The 23,321-nt window shown below is 44.0% G+C and overlaps 1 protein-coding gene across 3 annotated transcripts in view; it reads left to right on the top strand.

Moving 5' to 3' along the window:
* LOC147635387 (E3 ubiquitin-protein ligase SDIR1-like) overlaps positions 1-23,321 on the top strand; it is a 64,063-nt gene that overhangs the window by 17,309 nt on the left and 23,433 nt on the right. For all 3 annotated transcript variants that reach the window (XM_086802659.1, XM_086802661.1, XM_086802662.1), the window contains exons 3-6: positions 7,623-7,680; positions 7,779-7,831; positions 7,941-8,181; positions 8,369-8,507. In XM_086802659.1, coding sequence (XP_086658785.1) covers positions 7,623-7,680; positions 7,779-7,831; positions 7,941-8,181; positions 8,369-8,507 — 491 coding nt within the window. The remainder of the gene's footprint in view (positions 1-7,622; positions 7,681-7,778; positions 7,832-7,940; positions 8,182-8,368; positions 8,508-23,321) is intronic.

Genomic DNA, 23,321 nt, shown 5'->3' with positions numbered 1-23,321 from the left:
TGAGCTTGCTTGCTAAACTTGTCCACAATTGTCCAAATTGCATCATTACCCTGTTGGGTACGTGGCAAGTCCATAATGAAATCCATTGTAATACTTTCCCATGGCTGTGTGGGAATAGGCAATGGTTGAAGCAAACCTGGTGCCTTTTGCCTATCAAATTTGACTTTTTGACAGGTGATACATGCACGTACATGTGTCTCTATGTCCTTCCGCATACCTGGCCAAAAGAAATACCGCTCAATCATGTGCGTAGTAGGCATTATGCCTCTATGACCAGCATATGGAGGAGCATGGCACTCATCCAAAACCATTTGCCTCATGTCAGACACTACACATAGGCAATTATCTTTCATGAGATAACCCTCTTTGATCACATATGAGGCATGTGCATGACCAGCCATCAAATCAGCCCAAATAGTGGCAAAATCAGCATCTGTATGATACAAATCACGCATGGTAGACAAGTCCCCATGAGAGGCAACCGAGATAGCTGCTACATACGGCTTTCGTGACAATGCATCGGCCACTACATTCTTCTTTCCCGGCGTGTGCAGGATCTGAAAATGAAACATAGAGAGGAAATTGGCCATCCTCATATGCTTCTCTGACAACCTAGTTTGAGTAAGAAAATACCTCAAACTCTGGTGATCTGTCTTCACAGTGAAATCAGTCCCAAGAAGGTAATGTTTCCATATAGTAAGTGCATGAATTACAGCCAAGAGCTCTTTCTCATAAATGCCAAGAGATAGCTCTGCATCATGCAATCTACGACTCTCATAAGCCACGGCATGTCCCTCTTGATTAAGGACAGCTCCTATGCAATTTCCAAATGCATCACATTCCACACAAAAAGGCTTTTGCAAATCCGGAATGATGAACAATACTGGACCATGAGTAGTTGCATCTTTCAATTTGAGGAATGCATCTCTCTCTAGATTAGTCCATTTGAACACAACCTTCTTCTTTGTCAAATCATGTAAAGGAGAAGCAATCCATGCAAAGTGCCGAATGAACCTGCGGTAGTAAGAGCATAATCCAAGAAAACTACGGATCTCATGCACCGAACTCAATTCGGGCCAATTTCGAATTGCATCAATCTTTGCAAGATCCATCCGCACTCCATCTTTGGACACAATATGCCCAAGATAATATATCTCTGATAAGAAGAGCTCACTCTTCTTTGCATTTATGAAGAGTTTATGCTTATGGAGCTCTTCAAAAACAATGACCAAATGAGCTTTATGCTCTTCTTCGGTCCTCGAGAAGACTAGGATGTCATTAAAGAAGACACGTGTAAATTTCCTGTACCCACGGAATATGTGATCCATCATTCTATTGAATGTAGCCGGGGCATTTGTAAGACCAAAAGGCATAACAAGATACTCATAAAGCCCAAACGCTGTCCTGAAAGCAGTTTTGTGTACATCTTCAGACACTACACGCACTTGATGATACCCACTCTTGAGATCAATTCGGCTAAAGCATGCCGATCCATCCAACTTGTCAAGGATGTCATCTATACGTGGAATCGGAAACCGATTCTTGATGGTAAGCTTATTCAAAGCTCTATAATCCACACATGTACGAAAGGATCCATCCTTCTTTTGAACCAAGAGGACGGGTGAACAATATGGGGAAGAGCTTGGCTGAACCAAACCCTTCTCAAGAAGCTCATTCACTTGCTTCATGATCTCCTCTTTTTGGGATGCACTTACACGATAGGCTGGCCTATTAGGTGGTGAGCTACCCGGCACAAGATCAATGCGATGATCTTCTGGTCGTACAGGTGGTAACTCATTTGGTAACTCATCAGCAAAACAATCATTGTGCTCTTGCAAAAATTTCAGTCTATCATTACTAAGAGTGTTTACATGTACATTATTTTCCTCAACATGATCTCGTACAAAAATCAAGTACGCAAAAACACTCTTTTTCATTACTTTCTTAATTTGTACATGAGATACAAGGAGAATGGTATCACCCTGTTCACCACCATCAATTACATGCTCTCGGCCTTTATGCATGAAGGTGATCCTGTTGGTCTTGTAAGCCTTGCACGGATCAATACGTGTATGCCAAGGCTTTCCAAGCAATACATCACAGCCATTCAAAGGCGCCACAAGAAAATCCTCATGATCCACATAGCCTTGAATGTGTATGCGCAATTTGCCAAAAATAGGCATGACCTGCACTTCTCTACTAACAAAGGCAGTCCCTACTTCAATTTGAGGACCCATGTCCTCCACTTCAATACCCAAAGCAACTGCCATTTGTGTGGATATGAAATTTTTAGATGCACAATCATCAAACATGAACAAAGCGGGCTGATCTTTGAGCTGTTCCCAAGCTTTACATACAACCCTATCTTTGCTATCATGTGAAGTGTTGCCCTGCACATCCGGAACCATATGCACATTAGGCTTTGATGCATTTGCATTATCACGCTTCTTCTTGTTTAGGCATGCCTTTGCAATATGCTCGGTGCTACCATAAGTAAAGCATTTTCCCTTACTCATATATTGCTTTTTCTATTCCGGAGTGAGACCAAAGTCTCTCAGTTTGAAGGGACGCTTCTTGGTAGTGTTATTTTGAGCCTTTGTACCATTTTTATCTTGGTTTTGGTCTGGAGAGAGAGACAGACAAATAGAGAGAGAGAGAGATGCTAGAGACAAAAGAGGGTATGGTAGAGATATTAGTATAGTAGAGAGGGTATAGGATATGTAACAGCATCTTTGACCCATGCAAAGCCATGCAATCGAACATCCAACTCTATACAATAATCCTTTTTAGGTGGCTGTCCATCATTTTGCAGGTTTTGGACAGCCCTCTCTTTGCCTTGAAATGAGGGTTTAGCCTTATTGGATCGACTCAATTTGAGTTCCACTTGCTCGGTGGCGGTGGCGGCTGCGATTAATTGGTGTAAGGTATGACCAGGATACATTTGTAGTCCCGCTTTGTACACGGGTTGCAATCCCGATTGAAACCTTCTCTTCCTTTCCGCCTCGGTGACATGCATAAATGGAGACACCTCCAAAAGCACTTTCCAAAACTTTTGTACATATGCATTTACTGATTTCCCCTCATTTTGCTTTACCCAATCCCACTTCATTGTTATCTCATTCAATGCATTGGGAGGCAAGAATTGAGCATAGAACCTCTCCTTGAACTCTTACCATGATCAAAGAGGATTCGGTGAGAGCTTCTCCGTGAGCCACCAATGGGCAGCAGTGCCTTTCATGAACATGCTTACATGCCGGATCATAGATTTCTGAGTGAAATCCTCATCACTGAAAGCAATATCAAATTGGGTAATAAAAGCAAGTGCCTTTGATGCATCATATTCCCATGATGTGTCAAACTTCACGCTTTGAAGTCACGAGACTTTGATGCATGTGTGTGCATCTCAACATGTTTTCTCCCACGTTTGTCCCTGTGATTGGCATCATTTTTGGACCAAAAGGTGATGCATAAGGCATAGATACATGTGCCCTGTAAGCATGAGGCATGGCTGGCCCCTCAACATGCATTGATACATTTTCAGCCATAACTTCTCCCTCACGAGCACACTCGAAGGTGTGAGTGGCATGAGAGATACGCGGAATACCTGCACCAACAGAAAATTGCAGCCCATGATGCATGTGTTGTGCATGCACCGGCAATGGCATTTGACATACATTTTGACCACTGCCATAAACATTGTATCCTTCACAGGCTACATAAGGTGTTCTTGCATGGCGTGACGTCACTGATTGTTCCTCTCCCATAGCATGGAGATTCATCCTCTTAGACATAAGTTCTTGTTCCGGCACTTGTGGGGATTCCAAGACATGTGGGATGGTTGCCTTTTTTGCATAGGCATCCTCGGTACGAGCCAAGTATGCATGTGCTGCATCCCTCGGTTACATGTGCAACTCTTGAGCAATCATTGCCATTGCATGATCCATATAAGATTCAGCTTTCTTGGCCTTTAAATGGTCATGTACCAATGGATCCTCGCGGCAGTAGAGATTCAATTCTTCTTGTTGTGCATGGAGAAGAGCTTGCATACGAGTAAGTTCAGTCCTCAAGACTATGGACTCTTCTTCGTGCATCTTCTCTTTGCCACGGGATGGCTGTCCCACATATTCATGTTCCCTATTGTGCACCACATGAGTTTGCTCATCCTGTAAAGCATTGGAGACATGCATTTCATTGTCCCTGCCTCTTGTATTAGCATCTCCAACATTCATTATATGGCTGTCCATAATGTTCTAAGTGTAGAGATAGCTAGTGTTTACGGTGATCGTCTCTTACGATAGAAGTGAAAGAGAACCGTATGCTCTAATACCAATGTAACTTGGTTGAACACAATGCTAATCAATACACTTAAATACACTAAGATTTGATGGACATTTGCTCAAAAATACAAGAAGTAAATTGTTGAATTAACAAGAGACACACAATGAGCCGGAACGGCCGACCCCTCCCTCAAATAAAGTATATTGATCTCGGGAGAATCAAGTACATAGTGTCATGGGCATTTCTGACCAGATTTCCATACCAATGCATATGAATACAGTATTGCAAACAAGTGGTTGTTGATGTAGACTTGCAACCCACACTACTCTCTCAAGTGTCCATGTTCCCTACCATTTGCGCTCTATTGTTCCACCAACACTTGGTAGCAACAATCTGCAAGAGAGCACGTAGGACAAGAGAACACTACACAGGGTATGTGATCTTGTAATCCGGTTCCTCCCTCCTGCTACTTGCTCCCATATTTAAGCATAAAAGCTTACCAATAGCAAGTAGAGTCGATGACAGCAGAAGTCTTTGCGATGGAAGTCCTTGGAGTGTTGAGATCTTTGATTTGTCGCCTTTCTTCGCGATAGAAGTCTTCAAGAGGATGAAGGGAACCTTGGGAAAGCTGCCCCTATGGTTCAACTTGAGAAAGGAAGGCTGAAATTAGAGTTTTCAGCAAAAAGACCAGAAATTACAGCAAAAATGAGAGCTATTTTGCTGAATTTTAGGGAGTGAGTAGGAGAGTGATTAGAACTTGGAAACACTCTTGGAAGCTTGGAAAACACCCTAGCAAGTTGGGTATGGCTATGGAGAGCTTGGAAATGGAGAGAAATGGTGGAAAAATAGAGTTTTCAGTCTCCAAAAATCTTCAAGAAGAGAAAACATGAATTTTCTCTTAATAAGTAAGTGAATTGGGGTCCAATCAGGTGAAGGGACATGGGGAGATGCCCATTTATGAGTAAAAAGGGGAGGATCAGGTCCTGGACATTGAGTCTTGTCCGTCTCGGACTTCAATGAGTGTGAACTTGGAAGCGGTCATAATTTATAAGTGACTTTTGGGCGCCCAAACTTTAATGAAGTGGGAATGCACTCACTTATAAATATTGGCTAAGTCCTAAGGGCTATTTGAGCCTAGATTGGGTAGTACTTACCACTTGTTCACATGCAACATAACCATGTCAGCAGACAGTTTCACATGCACAGTTCACGGGCGGGCGTCCCCTTACCCGGAACTACACATTGGTCAAGCAAGCATGAAAACAGCATGCAATTTCAATTGCAAGCAAGCACATAAAGATGCTATGCAATTCAACATTGGTATGGACAATCCCTGTTCATGAGACTATACCAAAATAGACGTGCTCCAGGCAAGTACACGAGGTACCAGACCCAATGGAACACCAATCCACCAAGCATTTCCGGGCATGTACACGGAGGCACAAGTCCCAACGGAAAGCCAAGTCTACAGTATCACGTGAGTGGCATCAATCCCCGGCATAAAGAAGTGCCATGGACACCAGTCCAATGTACATACATGATAAGAAACCACGGGTGGACCAATTGGGTGGAAAAATGGTGACACCGACATAGCAGAATCTGATGCTTGGGCCACTGCGAGAGCCTAACCCTAACCCTAACCCTAATCCTTCATCTCCATGGACTATGGCACCTTCGCTTCCGCATTCCAAAGGCCCTTTTGTGTTGAAGCAGCTAGACATGGAGAATGTAGACCAAAAGGGACATATGAAGCATAGAAGGGATCGCATACTGTGACCTTGCAACGCAAGAAGTTAGTCGTGTGGTGGGAGATGCCGCCCCTGGAATGGAACGTTGGGATGGAGGGGGCGCAAACGAGGCTACCCAAGGTAAATAAATTCCATGAACCAATTGATAAATGTTCCTTTTGTACCCTACGCTTATTTCCGATTGCAAGGAGTGAGAACAATCTCCACATGGTCAATGAACACCATCAATGCTCTGGGGCGGCAAGAACTTGTTCCAATGGATGCACATGGTAGCAACCGTGCATTTTCACCCATTTTCAACCATGCATTTTCCTTCTTTGAATCATTGAGATTATAATTATCAATCATTTTAAAGATTGATCAGTTGTATGTGTCTCTTTTACCAATGTAGGGTTTGGGAGCATTTAATTCAAGTTTTTTTGACTGATTAGCTTGCAATAAGCGATACAAAATTTTTACTTCTTCTTGTTGTTCTAGTTCAGAGGAAAGTGTACCCATATCTTCTGTTGCTTTTGGTGTGGAGATAGAGGCTCTGGAACTAGAAGCACCGGAGCGGCCATCATGAAGCTCTCGAAGTTGACTGTTGCGCCATTTGTGAGTGAGGGCAGACAAGGTTTGCTCGAACTGCAGCTGAGAGTTTGTGGGAAGTGCAGCCAAGGTACTCGACCAACTTTGCAAGGTGGGAGAGAGAGAAGCGTGAGCCTCCATGCTGCCAACTCCTTGGTATATGGCATGGGCTGCTTGCCAAGTTTCAATAATTTTTTCCAAGTCCCAAAGCAAAGCCTCAAGCTGAATTTTGGCCTACTTTGGAACCATGCAAAAAGACCACCACCTATCACATAAAGTGGCAGACACACGGTCTTGTAGCCAGTAGTTCTGGGCGTCCCCGGTGCTACAAGACTGACCCACGATAACATAGGTATCAGTACACGAAAACAAGGCATACTTTTAGTAAATCATCTAGGCAAACACATGCAAACATGAGCAAAATGCACATGCATATGAAACTTGGAAATCCCAATTCTCAGAACTTGTATCCATCCCCATGGTTGTAGTCACACTAGGTTACCCTGGTGTGTATGTGTTCCCAATCACACTGGTGGCACATCACTGCCAGTCTCATTGGCCTCTCATCTAGTCATACTAGTACAGCTAATTGCATTAGCTTTTTCCAGTCACACTGGAGATGTGGAGTACTAGTCACACTAGCAGAGCCACCTGCCTCTAGTCACACTAGAGTAGAAGTAGTTCCAACCATACTGGCTAAAAATAGACACAAGGGCTAGTCACACTAGTAATCATCATGTCCCAGAAAAGAGCTTTTGGAATTAATGATGCTCTTACATCATAGCTAAGCATGCTTAGGGAGCCAAATAGTAACATTTTTTTCCTAGCAGGACATGTTTGTACTATGATGTTGCCAACTGCTCTAGCTTGAGTACTAAACCCTTTGGCCTGCTGATGTGCAGGTCCAAGCTTTGAACCTTGGCACCTAATCTCTTGAAAAGAAATGCTAGAATGTCAAATTTGTTGCTTGAATATCTTGGAGACAAAAAGCTGATATATATGTATATTTTTTATTAATCATTTGATCAGAGGTTTCATGGAAATGGAAGGTCCATCAATACGAACTCGATGGCATTTCTTGTCACAGGTAAACTGTACCCAGATCATATTGCCATTGTTGGCTCTGCAGCTCTGCATAGGTAAGGACCCATCGGCACAGTCTAATTGTTTTCTTGGTTTTTACAGTGCTTTTGCTGTTTATGATCCTAAATTCACATCAAATGTCACCCAACTTCTTGGTATTTACCTAGATTACCAGCTTTTATATCTTTTAAGAGTTTCTTTTTCATTGAAGATGGTTGTGTTTCACAAACAAGCAAGGGTTTGTTTGTGTTGGTCCTTTTACAGCTTTGGCTGGGAATGGGCATTTTTCTTATGGCGACGGGTCTACGAGTGTATGCTATATGCCAGCAGCTGCAGGCCCAAGCACAAGCACATGCTGCTGCAGCTGTGGCTGCAGCCGGAGGCTTAGTTGGTCACACAGAGTTTCGCCTTCGTATGCCCCCATCCATAGCATTTGCAACAAGAGGACGCTTACAAGGCCTCAGACTGCAGCTTGCTCTACTTGATCGGGAGTTTGATGACCTTGGTGGGTGTTGCCTATTTCCACTAATCTGCACACTGATACTGTATTACAATTTGATGGAGGTGTTAATGGAATCGGAGAGCTAATGTAATTGAAACGTTTGTGAAACTACATGTTTGAACTTCAAATCGGTGTATGTTTTTGAAAAACTGTTCACTTTTGCCTATGTTTTTGGAGTTTCTCTGAACAGATTATGATGCATTGAGAGCATTGGATGGAGATAACCCCCCTGGTGTGGCATCTCTAAGTGATACAGAAATCAATGCTCTTCCTTTGCACAAGCACAAAGCACCCTCTAACCAGTCAACGAGTGGTAATCAGCTGGGCAGGCGAGTTCTTGACAGCATTGGTCTTTTTGCTTGAGAAAGAAAGAAAGAAAGATATATTAACGTCTGCGAAAGGCAAGATATATTAACGTCTGCGAAAGGCCAAAGTGGTCTATGAGACCAAAACATAGTACACAGCTGATGGTGTCTCATCAAAAGTAAGACAAAAAGGACTTAAAACAGCTATGAAAGGAAAATACTCCTATTGAGGTACAACAGAAGTGTATAATATCTACAACTAGCATAAGACTGGTGTAATCTGCTCATCTCAGTGTCTCTCTCATGGGGTGCTGTAAGAAAGAGAGACTAAAGTGGCGGGGCAGTCGTCTCCTGTGGCGGGTGATGATGGCTCTAATCCACCGGTGATGAAGCGGCCGTGGACGAGGTCCTGGTAAGCGTGAGCGTCTTGCTGGACAAAGTGCTATGGCTCTGTCAAGGGTGACTACTCTTGAAGGACGTCTGGCTCTCCGAGGGGGTAGTGGAGGTCCTAGTCGTATCTGCCGGGGTGGTCCCAAGAGAGAGAGAAAGAAAGAAGCTTTTTGAACGTTGTAGGAACAATCCCAAGAGACCAAATATGATCTATCTGACGGGAGTGAGATTCGAACACGAGACATGTTGAATAACAACACGTCTACCCCACACTCCAGTCCCATACCTCGGCTGCCAGGTTGGCATTGATATCTCTCCCGAGCAGCAGCTCGCTCCGTTTCTTCTCAGTATTCGGAAGAAGCTTCTATATTGGAGCTTGGCGAGGCTATCCCTTTGCAGGCAGAGTGGTTGTGGTGGTGAACTAGGTACTGCTTGCCACCATGTGGTACATCACCTTGTGTTGGGCCTTTTCTCGGGCTTGTATTGGCCAGGTACAACGTTTGATCCGGAACTTCTTGTGGGCTGGAAGTGATGGGAGGCCAGCCAGAGCCAAGGTGGCATGGAGAGTGATCATTCAGCCACGTAGCAGAGGGGGGTAGGTCTCATTGATCCAGCTATATAGAGCTGTGCCCTGTTGGGCAAGTTAATTGTCAGAGGACTCCAACCCGGTGGTGAGCCTTGGAAGGATTTCCTCTTGGCCCGGATTTCAGCCCGCACTCTGAGCCTTGGAGGCCCGTGGACGCAGAGTACTAGATGGATCTTCACAGAGATGTGAGCCCATGGTTTTAGTCCTGCCTTTGAGGACAGATTCGCAGCCAATCTACTTCGTGCTTGGGATCATCTCATGCCATCCCTCAGACAGATTGTTCCAGTGGCCTCAGAGGAGCAGCTTCGGCAGCCTTTGATCTGGAACCCCCTGATCCGTTTACCCAGTGGCCACATGCTAGGGGCCCGATCGCACATATTGTGAGGATTATGTTGTTAATCCCTCATATGGTGTACTAATTACTACATAAGTACTTAACTTAGAGAACAAGAGACTTCAGGAAAACACTTGAGAGAAGATTGAATTGAATTGATTAAACTGAGTACAATAGGTCTCTTATATAGGAGATGAAGAGACACATTTGAAGAGGCATGTCCTTTGATGAAAGGACATGACCATAGACGAAAGGATACAACTTTAGGCTAAGGGATGTGTCTATTCGATGTAGAGGCACAACAATTCATCAAGGGATACAACCATTCGTCGAAGGGATGTGGCTATTCGATGAAGAGGTACATCCTTTGGCGAAGAGTCGCAACCAGTCGAATGATGTGGCTCTTCGATGATGAAGAGGTACATCCTTTGGCGAAGAGTCGCTGGTTACTCTTTCTTTCAACAGGAATCAGCAATGAAGAGAGGATTTGATACATACATACGTCACAATCGTGACATTCCCTCCCATTTAAAATAAAACCCATGTGTCAAATGATAGACATCCGTTTGTCAAAGAATTCCTGAAGAAGATTAGGGTATTGCTGCATTTCTTCATCTGTTTGCCAAGTGGAATCTTCAAGAGTTGTTGTTGACACCGAAGAGGTATTGTTTAAATATTCATATGCAGCAACTGAAGTCATGCTGCAAGAGTCCGCAGTATCCGTTGTACCATTCAAGGTAAGGTCTTGAGTCTTCAAAGTTGACTTAAGGTTCTCATTCACCACTGCATCGAATTTTCTGGTTAGAGACAAAGACTTGAGTTTGTAAGGGCGGTGACGAGGCCATTGTTTTTGCCTGGATCACGGCCGGATTGGGTTGTCACACACGAACCATAATTTCTTAAATCTTCAGCTTGTTCAGCGGGTATTAAGGCTTCCGAAGTAGAAGGGCATGGCTCGCGAGGGAAAACTTGTCCATCATTGCGGCCTTCATGACCTAGTGCTCGACTGGGGTCAGTCATCCTCTTCCGAAGATAAATCCTTCATCTCCGCACTAGTTCCAGCCATAGAATTAAATGTGTCGACCACAGGCTCGCCCTCTTGAAAAAGTTGACGATGAGTCCTGGCAATGGAAGCTTGAAACCGGCGTTCAGCAACTTGACGGGCGGTGAACACACTTAATCACACTTAAATCGCTTTACGAAGTTAAAGAATAAATTTGGAAGAAGAAGAAAATAAATAAGTGGAGCTAGAGTGCTCCTGCACAAAAGACCAATTGGCCCCAAAGCGTGGCGCCCTCACAGGTATTTATTTATAACTCAAGGTCGGCGTAGCCCTTGTACAATTTCCGAGAAGATTCCTCCTTGATCCACGGGGTGGAGATCTCCTTCTAGCTTTCACCCAAGATGTGTTGTGGGATACAAGAGCCTTGGCCCCTTATTTATACAAGTTTGGGGGGAAAAGCATAGCTCTATGCTTTCCCCCCTTGAAAAAATCTATTAAAAAGGCTCTTTTTTTCCAAATACTATCGAATAGCTTTCCTCTTCTCTTTTTTTTAAATTAAAAAAATACATGGCGCTTAAGCGTTTTTGAAAAAAAGAAATCCACGTTGATTTTATTATTTTTTCGCTTTTGGGCTGCCCGACGCTTTTCCTCGCGTTTGCTTTCCTTCCCGTTTTGCTGCCCGGCGCCCACGCTTCGCTGTTGCCCGCCTTGCGCTTGCTGCACGGCGCCTGCGCTTCGCTGCTCTGCAGCGCCTGCTTGCCTGCCTACGTGGCAGCCGGCTGCGTTGAGCTTCGCTTCTCTCTCTAGCTTGTGCGCGTGCCTGCCTACCTACGTGGTAGCACCAGCACCAGCAGCCGCCTCAGCTCCTGAGCAGCAACCATCCGCCACGTGTCAACGCCAACAGTCAGCCACACGTGCAGTCCAGCTGTACCTGCACACGAGTCAGCTGCGAACTGAGTTGACCCACAAGATGCTGCTCCTGCAACAAGATAAGAGAAAAAAACATACATATGCATATGAACATGCACACACATGTACACACACACACACACCAAACATGTATCTGCATCCACACACGTGTACAAACTTACACATGCATTTACAGGTAAACATGATTAGTGAATGCTAAACAGGTTTAAAACATAATTACAATGCTTAAGAAAAAGGTAAAATACTCAGTTTGTAACACCCACCATAGCTCGATGCAGCTCTCCTCTAAGGACACCTCGTCTCTGAAAGCACTGAGGCTCCCCTAAGCCTTGAATGTTCCATGAGACAATCCTCATATCAATCTTTGTGTGAGGCGGAACTACCGGAACTACCCTCCACTTGAAGAGTCTTGGGCGTGGGCTTAGATGGGTAATAGTCACGATCTGTCCTGGGGCAGAGTCACGCCAAGTGGGCGTGGATCCTGCCGTCCATGTACTGCCACTCTGCCCGAGCGTGAGAGAGTGCATACTCTGTGCTCCATCAATCACAATGGAGGTATCTGTAAGAAGGGGAGAGAAGTACTGTGAGAGAGGTATGCATGAACACAAAAAGCAGCACCTCCAGGTTGAAGGTCACCATCTCCCCTCCCTGGTCTCGGTGTGCTGATCCACCAAGCTCCATCCTGGCCAAAGGCCATAGATGAGTAAGAATGTCTGTGATCCGGAGATCCTGCAGATGATGTGACAGCTCAACTGCATGATCCTGTATGGTAGCGGCCACCGACTCTGGATTCCACGGTTGCGCTCAAGGGAAAAGAGAAGATCATCGTGCCATTCTCTGGCGTAGAGGGTCTAGAGTGGTGGAAGACATTTTTTCCTACTTTATTTATAAGCTTTTAGCCATTATTAGCCCCTAGTTATTATTATTAGCCCGTGGCTTTTATTACCAATCTCACGAGCAATCTAGACCTCCTCTTGCTAGTGCCCTTAGTCTACATGTGAACCCTCTAGGTCCCCACGCCCTTGGCTAAGTCTTAACCCTAACTCTAATCTTGGGTTAATCCACGTGTTTCCTGCCCTAGAACCCAGGCCGGTTGGGATGTAACGTGCTTCCTTCCTTAATTCAATTCGCGTCCTTACGAATGCATAAGGAGAACAAGCTTTTGTAAGCAAATCCTCAAATCCGAACATCCATCCATAGGATTTACTCAAGTCTACTGCCTCTTATCTAAGCCAGTGTGAGACTCCTCTTGCAGAACTTGCTATAAAGATCCAATTGCTTACTGTCAATCCAACTCTCGTCCAAGAGCTGAATTCCAATAGGACAACAAGTCACAAAGTGCAACAGGCTCTACCATAACAACCATAGCACAACTTGTTAATCATACGGTATACCAAATGGCATCTTGCTTAAGTTGTTGTCAGACACTAGTTCACTTAATGTGCAAACAAGTCCTAATGTACTTCCAATGTGTTTTCACATAACCAGTAGATACTCATGTCTTATTTAGGGCAAGTATAAAACTTCCCATCAAATTCTGCGTATATCTGTGTTCGAAAGCCCGAAGATCACATACGACTCTCAAACAATCCTGTGTATGTGTTTATAACAGGTTCCATCCCTAACATGTTAATGAGTTACGCCTTAGCGAACAGGTGAGAAGTCTATTACTCAAAGAGTAACTTGAGTAAATTATTATGTTACTCTTTTTCTCACTCCCCCAAAGTGGGATTGAAGATGTCCTTATATAGAGACCCTACTTCCAAAAGCAATCGGGACACTTAATCCCTCTTTAGGAGGTTTTTTTCCCGTGCTAGTATACACCCATCTTGGGGTATACTTATCATCTTTGTACATCACACATTCATTATCAATCTATCATCTCATTGTGTGCTCTCTTGAGCTTCTCCACTGTGTGTGTGTATGTGTGTGTATTCCTGCAACCATATTTCCAACATTCGTCCTTGTGCTGCTGCCTACCCTTCACCCTGAGTCGCCTATCTTCTTGAATCGGATCAAGGAGCCCTTTCGGATCAAGGTTTTGCGGTCATATTTTCATTTCGGGCGCGCTTTGGGGACCATTCGCACAGTTTTTGGTTTTCTACATACATCTTCGGGGACCGAATTTACATTGTTCTTCATTGGATTCTGGAGGAGTTTTGTTAGATCTACTACAGACCGATGTGCAGATGCACGAGAAAGCATCTACAGGCTTCTCTTCAGCGACATCTATCTCTGCATCTTATGAGTATCACTATACTCTGCATTTCTTTCATACACCTTGCAGGTCTCCATTGTTAGCAACCTTATAAGCAGCCACCTTGGTTGCATCAAAGAGCACTCAACACTTCGTAGGTTGCGTGATTACTTGCTTGGGTATTATCAGAAATGGCAGACGGTGATGTATTTTGGATGTTACCGCTGAGAATAAGCTTGATAGAACCAACTACCCGTTATGGTCCTATATGATGCGGCATGTATTGGTAGCCAAAGGGCTGTGGAATGATGTGGTCAGTACTGAGAAACGTCCTGGTTCTTCTGATGAACATCATGCAGAACTCACATCTGCAGACACGGACTCAATTTCACATGGTGCATTACCACAGCATAGCATACCTCTTACGCAAGAACAAACAAAGTGGGATGGAAGAGATGCGCAAGCATATGCGTTGCTTGCTTTGTCAATTAAGAGGAGTATCATTCCTCACATTCAGTTATGGAGGACTGCTAAAGATGCTTGGGATGCACTTGCATCATTGTACAAGGTACATAATGAAGCACGTGCTACTTATATACGCAAGCAATTAGAGTTAGAGCATATGGATGAGGGAGATTCCATGGACAGTTTCCTTATAAAAATCAAGGATTTTAAGGAGCAGTTAGCCAGTGTTATGAAATATATCTTGACAATTCATTGGTGCCTACTGTCTTGAATGCATACCGGACTTGTATCAAGGTTTTGCTTCTACCATCAAACTTATGATAAAAGGCAATCTAAATGCCTTCAAGTTTGAGGAGTTGCTTTCTATGCTCTTGAAAGAAGAGCAATCAAGGCAAAACAAATTTGTCATGTGTACAGGAGATCAGGCTTTTGCTGCCAGTCTCTGCCATTACTAAGGCTGGTTTAGTGGTTCAATTTGAGGATGACAACTGTATTGTTCATGATCGCAGTGACGGCAAGACAATTGCTGCTTTTGGTCTTTATAGGCTAGATGCATATGAAAGACAAAGGCATACTGCATGTATAGTTTTTGCCACAAAGGCAATGGGTGATGCTAAGTTGTGGCATGCACGCTTTGGTCACTTGAACTTTGGTAGTTTGTTGCGTTTGCATAAACATGACATGATGTCTGAGTTGCCACATCTTGAAGCTTCTATCAAACATGTTTGTGAGGGTTGTATTCTTGGAAAATGCAACGGGCGTCATGTCCCAAAGATGGTTCAGATAGAGCTGTCCAAAAATTGCAGTTTATACACAGTGATGTATGTGGTCCTGTGAAAACAACATCTATTGGGGGCTACCTCTATTTTGTCACTGATTGATGATTGTTCCAGACATACCTGGGTATATCCATTGAAACAGAAATCAGAGGTTTTTATGTGCTTTAGGAACTTTGCTGACATGGTTCAAAATGCTTCTGCATGTAAGATTGGTGCCCTGCGTACTGATCTCGGGAGGGGGGGGGGGAGGGGGGGGTTATATGTCTAAGGAGTTTCATGCATACATGGTGATCATGGGATAAAATACCAATGTACTATGCCATATACACCTCAGCAAAACGGTGTAGTTGAACGTAAAAATAGGTCTCTCATGGAGATGGTACGTTGTACGGTCAAAAGTCAGGAGTTACCTCATGGTTTCTGGCTAGAAGTAGTCATGTATGCAACATATGTTTTAAACAGGTGTCCTACAAAGGCTTTGTATACAATTACGCCTTTTGAAGCTTGGAATGACATAAAGTCCTCTGTGGCTCCCTTACGCATTTTTGGTTGTCTCGCTTATGCACTTGTGCTTTAGCAACTTCGCAACAAGCTTGATGAGATAAGGCTGTTAACTGTATTTTTCTGGGATACAGCTCGGAAGGTAAGGGTTACTATCTCTATCATTCTGCTACCAAGCGGATTCCTGTGAGTAGAGATGTTGTATTTGTGGAAGATGCAATTGAGCCCTTGCTTTCATGTAAAAAACAACAAAATGTATGTTCGCAGGACATATTCGACACTCTCCTTCCATTGTTCAATGCAAGACACATTGATATAGAGCACTTGGGTAATCCAAGGGATGCTGAAAATCAGCCCACAAAGGTTACAAATCAGCATGTTTTTCAGCCCATAGATCAATCTATTGAGGAGGCAAATGTGGATGATGCAGTTGATGAGGAAAGAAGAGAAATTGTGGAGTCAAAAAGCATGCCAAAATGGCTGGTGCAAACACTATGTGAGAGCAAATTGGTCACTTCTTTGCCTAACAGAATATGTGCAGGCTCTCATCATACATCTCTTGTTGATGCACGTTATGCTCTTATTGCCAGTTTATGTGATGAAGAGGAATCTGTCTTCTTTGATGAAGCAAAGGAATCCAAAAATTGGATGAGTGCTATGCAATTTGAGTATGATTAGATACTAAAAAATGATACATGGGATTTGGTAGACTTGCCTCTTGGCAAGAAGGCCATTGGTACGGAATCGGTTTACAAGCTCAAATGTGGAGCGGATGGCAGTGTTGAGCGATACAAAGCTAGGCTTATTACAAAGGGTTATGCACAAGAGAAAGGCATTGACTATGGTGAAACCTTTACACCCACATGTCGTATGACTACCATGCGAACTATCATTGCATTTGCAGTACATAAAGATTGGAATGTACGTAAGTTGGATATCAAAACTGCTTTCTTGAATGGAGATTTGCATGAGGAGGTCTATGTATCTTAGCCTTGTGGTTTTGTTCAGAAAAGTCAGGAATCAAAAGTATGCAGATTAAAGAAAGCTTTATATGGTCCTAAGCAAGCTACTTCTAGCTGTGAAGTTGAGTACAGGGCAACATTTATAGCTACAATTGAGTGTGTTTGGCTTAGGTGTCTTATTGTTGATTTAGTTATTGGTGAGTCCTCAGTCACTACCATCTTCACTGATAGTCAGAGCGCTATTGCAGTTGCGAGGAATCGAGTTTTTCATGCTTGCACAAAGCACATTGAGGTGCACTATCATTATGTTAGGGAGAGATGCTTTGCATGGGAAATTAGCTTGGCTTATGTGCCAACATAGGACAAATTGGTAGATTTATTCACAAAGGCTCTCCAACGAGAGAAGTTTGAAGCTTTTCATAAAGCTTTGAACTTACTTCCCTTTGGGGACTAGTTTGGGCCGCCTATTACACTCCAAAGAGCGTGGCACATCTTTGTACTTCTAGTGCGAGCCCACCCTTGTTCACATCATCACTCCCAGGGGGGATTTGGAGCCATATTTGGTAGTGATGTGTGAACACACTAGGACCAGCCGGGGTACTTTTTTTCCTCTTTAGGAGGTTTTTTCCCCGTGCTAGTATACACCCATCTTGGGGTATAGTTATCATCTTTGTACAGCACACATTCATTATCAATCTATCTCCTCATTGTGTGCTTTCGACTGTGTGTGTGCGCGCGCGTGTGCATTCCTACAACCCTATTTCCAACAATGTTGAATTACATCCACTATTGAGCAATCTTGAATCTTGGATATGCAACTTGATCTTAGGCACTTAGTCCTAGACGGAGAAGTTCCAAACTTCTTCTCTCTCTCATGTACAATTCTGAGACTGCCTCATGCATCACCATGCATTAATATCACTTGGCCATTATGCGCGAGTGTTTGAGGAATCACCCTACGGGTAATATGTCATGCTTAGACAACCAAGAAAGTTCCTTATCTTGTGAGTGACCCCTCATAGCTACCATAGATTAACTATGCCCAAGCATAGAGCGTTCTAGATCAGAAACCCATGAAGCCTTAGGAGATCCTACATGAGAATACACAGTGGCGTCCCATACCACTAGCGCACGCTCCACATAAAAGCCCTATTAAGCATTTGATCATAGGTGGAATGGCCAACTTTCCCCCCTATATCGTAACGTTGAAGCAACTGAATTTCTCCCTGACCAACCAAGGTCAAACCTGAGGGTCAATCTGATCCATGCAAAGTCAAGGATAAAAGATACCACCACACTCCAATCTGTGTCATGGGCTCCCACAGTTAGCACAATTGGCTGTCTATAATAAGCCTTCCGGAAACCTAAGCCTAGGCAACTTCAAGTATGACCAACTCCACAAGCCTGTGTCATGTGCATGAATATGCCATGGACATTCTCAGAGATTATCCAGAAGAGGCAGCCAGAAAAAGACAGCTAGAACCAGAATTTAGGAGCATTAGGTGCAGAAGAGGCAAGTTTGGACTTGGAGGAGGACCAGGGTGCTGTCAGCTGGGACAAATAACTGTTGGCTGTACTAGAAGACAAGGCGACTGCATGCGCTGAATTTTATGAATAAAATAAGCAAGGCGGCTGGCCGACCAGCAGTCGGCCAGCTCTCCTTGTGTACAAAAGGCCTATAAAGGGCACATGAGCTCATTGTGTTAGTCATTCATTCCTCTAGGGAATGGGTCCATCATTAGGACAGTTTTTGGGTGTTTCCCACCTTTTATGAAGGCAGCCTATGGCTGTAGATTAGGAGTACCTTTTTGTACCATATAAATATACTGAATTTCCAGCTCGCTCTCTCTCTCTCTCTCTCTCTCTCTCTCTCTCTCTCTCTCCCTTCTGTCTGCGTTTTTGCATCAGCATGTTCTAAGTGGTGTTTAGGGCTGAAAGAAGACTCCCCAAGCTTCCGCGTGAGCATTAGGGTCAGCAAAGGGAAACACTGAATCAGTCCCATATGATGGTGTACAGGTCCAAGGTACAGGAAAGTACACGGATACGAAGCCCAAGGCAAGGAACACAGAATCGGGAAGAGCTCGCAGGAGGTTTGTTGGTGGTGTTCCACAAAGCCAGAGGGGATGACAGTCCTGTGAGCCAGATAGGTTCTCGGGCAACAGTCCCAAGGGAGGATATCCTCCAAGGGGTGATGTGAGAGTGCCAGACTCATTTCTTAGGAATGAAGACCAAGATAGTGTTTAGAGTCAGGGCAAGAATGAATTGGGGACTAGATGGAACAGATGCATAGATCTTATTCAGAGACAGAGTGGTTTTGGAACCGGGCCGGGTTTTTGGTGAAAAGGGTTGCCAGAGTTGGATGGTTAACAGAGGGACTCCGGGAATAGAGTGGGATGATGACAGTCATCCAAGAACGGGTTGGAATCCCGTCATCAAGTTTAGCAGAGGGGGATGTCATGTGCATGAATATGCCATGGACATTCTCAGAGATTATCCAGAAGAGGCAGCCTAAAAAAGACAGTTAGAACGCTGTACCAAAAGACAAGGCGACTGCATGCGCTGAATTTTATGAATAAAATAAGCAAGTCGGTTGGCTGACCAGCAGTCGGCCAGCTCTCCTTGTGTCCAAAGGGCCTATAAAAGGCACATGAGCTCATTGTGTTAGTCATTCATTCCTCTAGGGAATGGATCCATCATTAGGACAGTTTTTGGGTGTTTCCCACCTTTTATGAAGGCAGCCTATGGCTGTAGATTAGGAGTACCTTTTTGTACCATATGAATATACTAAATTTCCAGCTCTCTCTCTCTCTCTCTCTCTCTCTCTCTCTCTACTCTCCCTTCTGTCCACGTTTTTGCATCAGCATGTTCTAAGTGGTGTTTAGCGTTGAAAGAAGACTCCCCAAGTGTCAAATCCCCACGGATCCCCTGGTGATTGATCTTGGTTCGAAACTCGAATCCTGCAAACAAACGAACAAACAAACAAGCAAGGGGGTGCAGGCCTGACTCACCTCCCAACCATGACAGCCGTGGGCAAGCCCACAGTCTTGGCTGTCCCCACCGAGCCATGAGCTGACCTAACTAGGATGACATTCCGACCAATCTCCTCCTCGCGACGTTCCATACCGCCACGAAGCTGCCCTCGTGGGCCTCGAGACTCCTGTCGGCCTCGGCTGCATAAAGCAGGTGCATGTCTGCACTAGATCCAGGCTCCAAGACCATAGAGCTCTCACAAACTCGCGAGACTCTCTATATCCCAATAACTAACCTTGGCCACCCTTTTATAGGCTCTTGGCCGGTCATCGGGCGTCCACACTTGGGCGCTCGCCCGTCCATACTTGGGTGCCCGCTCGTTAGTATATCCCTATTTCAGCTCGTCAATCAGCCTGCCTAGTTCCAAGCTTCCCCAAGCCTCGAAACTAGTCTTGCGTGCATGTAGCACACGGTAGATACACACTGTGCACATGACATACTCCCCTTCCTCTAAGAGCTCACTCCTGAGCTCACTAAAAAGCGAGGGTAATCTCTTTGAAGAGTAGTCAATGTCTCCCATGTAGCGTCCTCCTCAATACGATTCTTCCACTTGATCTTGTATTCCGTGATAAGCGTATTACACGATCTTCGTTCACGAAATCCAAGAATCTTTTCAGGGTCGTGCGGAACAAATGTCATGTCCTCGACATCTATAATTTCTTGAGGAGTAACTAACTGATCTGCTCCACCCAGTACTTCCTTAAGTCTACTGACATGAAATACAGGATGAACTTTCACATGAGAAGGCAAATCCAATTCATATGCAACGGAACCAATCCGTCGTGTAACTCGAAATGGTCCACAGTATCTAGGGGATAATTTCGGAGATCTACCTGTCCGTAAAGTCTCGGAATCTTTCGGAACTCACAAATACACTATCGTTCCTTCAGAGAACTCTCTAGGGGAACGATGTCTATTAGAATAAAACCTGTCTCGGTCTTTAGCACTTCTAATAGATTCCTTTGCAACTTGTAACATTTCCTGCATATCTTGCAAAAAATTACGTGCTGCATCATGCTGAAGTCTTGAGAATCCTACTGTAACAGGTGATCTTGGTTGAAAACCATACATAAGCATGAAAGGACTAAACCCTGTACTCGTATGCTTAGTACTGTTATATGCAAATTCTAACATAGGAAGATAATCCTCCCATGAACTCTGTCTTTTGGATACATATGCTCGAAGCATATCCTCCAAAATTTGATTCACTCTTTCAGTCTGGCCATCAGATTGAGGATGATCAGAGGAACTTATATTCAAAGTTGTTTCCAACTTCTCAAAAACAAGTTTCCAAAAATCACTCGTAAACTAAGAGTCCCTATCACTGACTATGTCCTGCGGTAACCCGTACTGTCTAAATAATCGCTCGATGAACTGCCGAGCTAATTGCGTAGCTGTAATAGTCTTTCGGGTCGGTAAAAATCTAGCCATTTTTGTCAAGCGATCTACCACAACCCAAATAGAATCGTGGCCTTGATGTGTTCTTGGCAATCCGGTAATAAAATCCATGGAAATACTTTTCCATTTATTACCTGGGATTTGCAAAGGATGCAACAACCCAGTCTGTCTAAAGCGTTCAGCTTTATTGGCCTGACAAATTTGACACTTGGGCGTCGTGACACTCCTTAAGAATCTTGGACCTAATGTCCGAGATCTGTGGTACACAAATTTTGTCATTACGGAACAGTAAACCATTTTGAATCATCCACTGGCGTCTTGCAGCCTGAATGGTAGACTGCTCAGTCATCGAGTCTTGGTCAATCAATGAGCTCCCGTCTTGGATCTTCTGCCAAAATGGACCAAAATAACTATCAGTCCTGCAAAGCCCTCTTAATGACTGAAATAAGTCAGTAGAAATCTCGGTGAACGACAAAGTAGTCACCTCTTGAATTCGACTAAGCGCATCTGCAATACTATTCATGGACCCTTTCCGATAACGGATCTCAAAATCAAAATCTTGCATTAACTCTGCCCAACGAGCTTTCCTTCCTCTCAAATCATCCGCATCACATACATACTTGATTGACTGATGATCAGTCAATACCACAAACTTGGAGCCATATAAATAATGTCTCCAAACCTTGAGAGCATGAATCACAGCATAAAGCTCCTTCTCAAGGGTTGGCCAACGAGATTGAGTGTCGTCTAGCTTTTTACTTTCAAAAGCAACCGGTCTACCATCTTGAAATAAAGCAGCCCCGATAGCATAGTCACTGGCATCAGTTTCAAGAACATAAGGCTGACTAGGATCAGGCAATGCTAAGATAGGTGCTTCCTTGACTTTATCTTTCAAAAGTCTGAAGGCCATATCCAAATCGTTATTCCAAGTGATAGGCTGATTTGACTTACGTCCACGACCTTTCAATAAGTCGGTCATCGGTAGTGTGAGCTGAGTGTACTCCCGTACAGATTTCCGAAGAAAAACAACAAAACCGAGAAAAGAACGAAGTTGTTTCACTGTTCGCGGTATAGGCCAGTCCAGAACCTTCTGAACTTGGTCATAGTCAATGCTCAATCCATCTCTAGTGATCTTGTGTCCCAAGTAAATGATGTTGGTCATAAAGAACTCACATTTACTTAACTTAGCATATAGTCGATTCTGTCTTAAAATAGATAAGACAATCGTGAGGTGTCTGACATGATTCTCAAGAGTACGACTATATATCAAAATATTATCCAGGAACACCACCACAAATTTCCTCAAATGTTCACGAAAAAGATCGTTCATCATTTGCTGGAAAGTGGCTGGAGCATTGGTTAACCCAAAAGGTAATACGAGAAACTCGTAATGGCCATACCTAGTCCGAAAGGCGGTTCTTTTGACATGCCTTTCATGAATACGTATTTGGTGATAGCCAGTAGACTCAATTTCTGCACAAGTTTGTAGTTAACAAAGTTATGCGAACTGCCAGGGTCTAAAAGAATGTGAATCTTATGGCCATTCACTTCTCCATAAACTCGGAGAAGATCATGCAAGTCAAATACTTTAGAATTGAACAGACAATCAGAACAAGTACTAGGGCGAGAAAGTACAGTAATTGACGTACCTGCCAAAGACAACTAGTTAGCTGCCTTTGGCTTGGGTCCGGCGTTTGACTTGGTACCCTTTTGCTTCGGGCACTCATTACGCATGTGTCCTTTTTCTTCGCAGATAAAACAACGTCCTTCCTTCTTGAGCTTTAAAGCCCCAAGGAGTCGTTTCTTCTTCGCTGGTGTCGAACTTGAATTCTTCGAAGGTTGGTCCGAAGACTTGCCTTCAGTCGTGTTAGCCATAGGTGCGGAGAACTTTTTTTAATGCTTGTTCCCCTGCGCGGTAATGTTTCGACTTGGAAGAGACCATCGTATCATCATAGATACGAGCTGAATGAATGGCCTCGTCCAATGTTTTACATTTGTTATTTTTAACCTGTAATCGGTACGAGTCTGGTAAACCAGCTACGAAAAATCCCAAAAGAGTAGTGGGATCCATCTTTGTAGCTTTCATCTGCAAGTCACGAAACTTCTGGAGGTAGACCTCATAAGTGAGGTGCTGCGAGGTCATGGTCAAAGCTGAAAACCGGGCAACAACATCGTAATCATCCTCTTTCTTGAGGAATTCTTTCTTGAAAACGTCGTCGAATTGCGCCCAAGTCGTTGGCTTAGGGTTGAGTTCCTTCCACCA

Source organism: Cibotium barometz, chromosome 9 (genome assembly GCF_041138505.1).
Source record: "Cibotium barometz isolate CiBa-2024 chromosome 9, ASM4113850v1, whole genome shotgun sequence".
NCBI classification, from domain to species: domain Eukaryota; kingdom Viridiplantae; phylum Streptophyta; class Polypodiopsida; order Cyatheales; family Cibotiaceae; genus Cibotium; species Cibotium barometz.
The sequence above is the reverse complement of the archived record's forward strand: the minus strand, read 5'-3'. Positions and strand labels throughout refer to the sequence as shown.